Here is a 5,624-nt window from a genome sequence, read left to right on the forward strand (position 1 = left end):
TTTGTTGGCTAGTTAGCCTGTGTGCACAGCACAACAGAAACTAGACCTGCTTGAGAAGGTGGGTCTGCCAGGCAGTGGTGGCGCACACCTTTAATCCCAGCACTCATGAGACAGAGGCAAACAAACCTCCGTGAGTTGTCAGTCCAGGACAGCCAGGGCTACAGAGCAACCCTGTCTCGGGAACCACAAACAGTTGACTGTTGAAAATTGTTCCCAGGTCAGTCGGTGGTGGTGCACGCCTTTAATCCCAGCACTCGGGAGGCAGAGGCAGGCGGATGTCTGTGAGTTTGAGGCCAGCCTGGTCTGCAGAGTGAGTTCCAGGACAGCCAGGGCTGTTACACATAGAAACCCTGTCTTGAAAAGCCAAAAGAAAACAAAACAAACAAATCAAAACAAAACAAAAAAAAACCCCCACAAACCCGGAAGTGCCTCTTTGAGCATGAAACTGGGCTCTCCCATGATGCTATGCCGCGGGCGACCTCAAAGGGCCGCTGCGGCGAGGCAGAGGCCTGCACGTCTTGGGGGCGTGGCCCCTCCACGCTACCCAACGCCGTGGAGTGAGCTCCGGTGCGCCTGCGCACTGCCTGCTCTCTCGCGGGGTTGGCTGGGGACCAGGGACATCTGCGGCGAAACCAAGAGGAGACCGCTGCCGGGGACATGTGGCGGCCGGTGAGGACCCCGCCCCCGCACGCCCTGGACCCGGGCCCTGACTCTGTACTCTCCGCACCCCTGCGTTGGGTCTAACTCGGTACCCTGAGATCCTGGACCCAACCCAGGCCCGGGGCCCTACCCATCGATCCCAAAGCTCTGGAGAACTCTCAGGTCCTCGGCCTCTCTTTGCTCCCCAGATCCCCCTTAGGAAGCATCACTTGACCTTACCCCAGGGTCTTGTCCCTCCTGCCCTTGTTCGCGGCGCACCCCCTCCGGGTCTCCACGGGAAGCTGCTCTGTACCCTCTACCTGCTTCTGGGGAGGGAGACACCCGCTGAGTTTGGCGTGCCCTGGCTGCATTGGCCCCCTGTTCTGGCCTTGGAGATGTCCTCGCCTGTCCCCTGGCCTTGGGAGAATGGCCATTTCTGAGGTTGTATTGTTTTAAAACTTGGACTTCTCCGAGGTTGTTTTTCTAGTCCATCTGGTTTTGTAGGTTACACAGATAGACAGGGAGTTGGGTTAACTTTTGGCTTGCAGTGAGCTGCCCCGCGGTGGGCGTGCTTTCTGATGGAACCTTGTCAGTCGGAGACTCAGAGGGAAGAAACTCGTGCTGGCTTTTAACACAGCTCCTTAGAATTGCACAACTTCCCCCAGAACCGTGTCATCCCTTAGTCCTCACGATAGCCCTGGGGAGTGGAAAGGCAAGTTTTTGTTTTGTGTTTTGACACAGAGTTTCTCTTTGTATCCCTGGTTCCTGGAACTAACTCTGTAAACTAGGCTGACCTTGAACTCACAGAGATCTACCTGCCTGTGACTCCTGCTGCTGGGATCAAAGGCAGATTTTTACCTTTTATTAAGGAGCTCTTGCCCAGTTCAGTTGAGTCCTTGCAAGTCACTGTTGTGGGCTGGTGTCCTTTTACTAACACCTACTCCCTCTAGCTCCAGTCCCCAGTCTGTCCCCTCCGAATATTTCCTTCTTGGTGAGTGTTAATGGTTGCCAGGAGCTGGGTGAAGCCCCCAACCAAACATTCCAGCCTTTTTTTGGATAAGGATGTTAGGGGCTGAGGTGACGCTTCCAACCAAACAGTGAGGTGCGCTGGCCATCTGTCCTGTTAAACTTCTTAGTCTGGTCACGTTTTTGGGGGGTCCTGAGTCTTGGCAGTGACTTCCTGCCACGTGCAGACTGGCTCATCTGGACATCTTTCATCTCCCTCTCACCTGCTGAGTCTGACTGGAGGGCTCTCCTAGGCTATACTTTTTGCTGTTTCATGCAGTCTCTGGAGAAGAACTCTGATTGAATGTTTCTGCAGACCGCATACATGATCCACACATTCCCTGTAAAAAGCCTGAGAATTACCAGGCACGGTGGCACCGCACTTGGGAGGCAGAGGCAGGAGGATTTCTGAGTTCAAGCCAGCCAGAATCACGTAGTGTAACCCAGTCTTAAAAACAAAAACAAACAGCAACACGAGAACCAGGTGCAGGGAGCCAATTGCACTTTGTCCACACTGGAATGGGTGACGGGGCTACGCACGACAGTTGTAGGTCAGGATCACCGCTGGCTGATGTGGACCTGCTCAAAGGGGCCTGTTCTGGTAGGAGAGAATGTACCGTCACCCTCTTTGTCTGCTGGCCAACAGTGTGGTGGTCGCATCCTGAGCTGCCACACCTGCAGAGCTGTGGGCACCATGGGCCTGGAGAGAAGGGTCGCTTGTAGACATAAGACTCATCACTTCAACAATAAAGGTTTTCTTTTCCCCAGGGCTGATTATATAGTGTTCAACTGGCTAGCGCTGCAAGCGAAGCTTGAGCAAACGTAACATCTTTAACCCTCTTATCTGAGTCCTTCCTTCTGCACATCCCTGCCCCTGTGGCCTTGTTTTGCCCCAGAGGACACTCCACGCCCTTATCTCCTGTCTGTAGTTTTCCTCACACTCCTGGGGCTGCTTGTAGGTCAGGGTTTAGATTTGAGGGCAGAACTGCAGGCCATGTGGACCACAACACTGGACAGCTCTCGTTCAGGATTTGTTTGGGGTTTGGCTGTAGATTGACTCCCCACCCCCATGCCCGGTGCCTTTTGGGGCTTAACATTTTTTTTTTTTTTTGGATTTTCGAGACGGTTTCTCTGTGGCTTTGGAGCCTGTCCTGGAACTAGCGCTATAGACCAGGCTGGTCTCGAACTCACAGAGATCCGCCTGCCTCTGCCTCCCGAGTGCTGGGATTAAAGGCATGTGCCACCATCGCCCGGCGGGGCTTAACATTTGATGGGGATTTCAGAAGACAGATTAATGGGTGCTGGGGAGCCTATCCCCGAAGGACAGGCATTTGAGTAACTCTCGAAGGGGGTGGTAACTCTGGAGTTTTCAGCACAGGGCTTTATCTATTTGACATCATGACTGGCATCTCCTACCTGACTTTTGCTGTGGGGCAGAGGACACTACAGGCGCCTCCTGAAAGAGTCTTTGTTCTACATCCTGAGAGAGGAGGCTCCAATTGCAGTGCTAATTCCTCAGAGATTATGGGGGAAGGCAGTGGGAAATGGGCCCCAGGCCTTGCCTGCAAGAGTAGTTTGGCAATGGGGGAGAAGGCTGTGTGCTCACCAGAGCCCTGACAGTGATAAGCAGTCATTGGAACTGGCATCTCCTGTATACTCGATGTCCCTGTGAACCTTTAGCGACACCTGTGAGTTCTGAATGTATTCATCGCCCCAGCCTTTCACAGATGAGCGGTATGACAGAAGTCTCCTTCTGGGACACACTGGGTGGACTGATCTGGCCAGCCTTGTCTCCTCTACATCATGCCTTCAGTATGAAGTTGTCACCTAGACACTGTATTGTCCCTACATTGCCAGAAAACCCAAGGTGCTGCTAACAGCTTGGCTGAGATTGCACAGGCCTGGTTGGAGATGAGCAAGCCTGAGACTCATGAATCTCCCTGAAGGACTTTTTACCTTTTCCACGGGGAAGTTTTGGGTCGTGAACAGTGAGCTCTCAGCCTGGCTGCCTCCTTTAAGTCAACTTGGGGCCGTATTCAGGCCCCTCCCGCTCAGCCTTGGTGTAAGACTGGGCTTCATGCTGGCTTCAGTTTATGATTCCAGGAAGGTTTTTGTGAACTCTGTCCAGCACAGAAGGGCTTCATGTGGGAGACTTCCTGGCTCCTGTTGCCTCAGGTAGCTGTGTCTTACTCTTTCAGCTTCCAGTCTCCTGGCTAGCAGGATCTTCTAGATGATCAGTCTCAAGTAATCGCGGCCTTAGTCATTCTGTGCCTCTCTGTTCTCAGCCCGGCTCCGCGGCCCCTTGGAATCTCAGCCAGTCCTGTTTTGTCCCAGCTAGTGAAAGTGTCTTTCTGTGTGCTCAGGGTGTAACCTGTCTGCTAGTGTTGGAAATGGTCTGATTTCTCTTCTAAGAGAAGTAAACCAGGTTTTGTTTTTGTTTTTTCCATTTGAAAGGCAGGGGGAGGGGACTGGAGAGTTGGCTCAGCAGTTGAGAGCATTGGCTGCTCTTTCAGAGGTTCTTGAGTTCAATTCCCAGCAACCACATGGTGACTCACAACCATCTAAAGTGGGATCTGATGCTCTCTTCTGGCTTAAAGATGTACATGCAGATAGAGCACTCATATGCATGAAATAAATAAGTCTTCAACAAAAAAAAGCAGTGGGAACTGGGGGTTGGAGGAGGTGGTGCACACCTTTAATTCCAGCACTCATATGAGTTCGAGGCCAGCCTGGTCTACAGAGCCGAGTTCCAGGACAGCCAGGGCAAGACAAGACAGGGCAATCCGACTTCTCAAGACACAGAGAAACTCTGTCTTGAAAAAGAAAAAAAGAGGAGGAGGAAGAAGAAAACGGAGAAGAAGAAAAACAGTGGGAAGCTGATTCTCAGCAAACAGTTCAATCTGGGAAGTGGTTTGAGGACTGTTCTCTGTGTTCCCTGGAGGGAGCTGAGGACACCAGCAAGGAGCTGGCACGGGCAGAGTCTTGAAGTGCTCTGTGGGGAAATCTTTGATCCCGGTGTGGCCTTGGTGCTCGCCTGCTGGACACATATTCATAAGGTTTGGTGTGGTGGGCAGTGCTCCAGGCGCTCGGGAATCCTTTGTGAATGTAAGTCACTCCTGTTGCTTTCCAAAGCAAGAAACCAGCTGATTGAAGGAAACTTCATTTGCATAGACAGACAGTGCCATAGCCAGGAGCCTGCCCAGAGTCTCCCAGGGCTTCATTTGCTCTGCTGGTTGAATGACATCTCTAGCCTTTACCTGCCTGGTCCTTAAAGCCCCCTTCTTCCATGACAACCTAGCTGGTGCCAGGTTAACCCCGGGCACAAAGTCTTCTTAGATCAGGGCCCTGCCCTAAAATAGCTTCCTCCTTTGCAGACTGCTGCTTCCTTTCCTGGGATTTTGTTATTATAGGAAATAGTCTTTAACTCGTTTTCACCTTGTGCTGCTGGATACTGAACCAGGTCTGTGCATGCTGCCCCTTTTTTACTTCTGTTTTGAGACAGGGGGTTACCTTTGTACACCAAGCTGGCCTCAAACGTTCAGTGATTCTCTTTGTTTGCCTGCTAGGTACTGGACTTACAGGTGACTGCTGCCATAAGTATACATATTCACTGAGTGCAGGGCCTGTTTCCTCATTTACACCCATGCAATGATCAGAACGTCTACCACCTCATGCTTGCATCTACTTTTTTTTTTTTTAATTGGTTTCTCAAGACAGCGTTTCTCTGTCACTTTGGATCCTGTCCTGGAACTTGCTCTTATAGATCAGATCTCGAATTCACAGAGATCTGCCTGCCTCTGCCTCCTGAGTGCTGGGATTAAAGGCATGTGCCACCATTGCCTGGCTTCTACCTATTGTTTTTGGTTGTGAGCCTAGCTTTTAACATCTGAGTCATCTTTCCAGCCTCTGCTTAAGTGCTGAGTGCTGGAATTAAAGACACGCTCCACAACACCTGCCAGGGCAAACTTGTTTGCTTGCTT

The 5,624-nt window shown here is 51.7% G+C and overlaps 1 protein-coding gene across 2 annotated transcripts in view; it reads left to right on the top strand.

Moving 5' to 3' along the window:
* Nucleotides 1-567: 567 nt before the first annotated feature.
* Nucleotides 568-5,624, top strand: part of Adck5 (aarF domain containing kinase 5) — a 13,387-nt gene continuing 8,330 nt past the window's right edge. For both annotated transcript variants that reach the window (XM_026782563.1, XM_005354118.3), the window contains exon 1: nt 568-669. In XM_026782563.1, coding sequence (XP_026638364.1) covers nt 658-669 — 12 coding nt within the window. In that variant the 5' untranslated portion in view covers nt 568-657. The remainder of the gene's footprint in view (nt 670-5,624) is intronic.

This window comes from Microtus ochrogaster, chromosome 15 (genome assembly GCF_000317375.1).
Source record: "Microtus ochrogaster isolate Prairie Vole_2 chromosome 15, MicOch1.0, whole genome shotgun sequence".
NCBI classification, from domain to species: Eukaryota; Metazoa; Chordata; class Mammalia; order Rodentia; family Cricetidae; genus Microtus; species Microtus ochrogaster.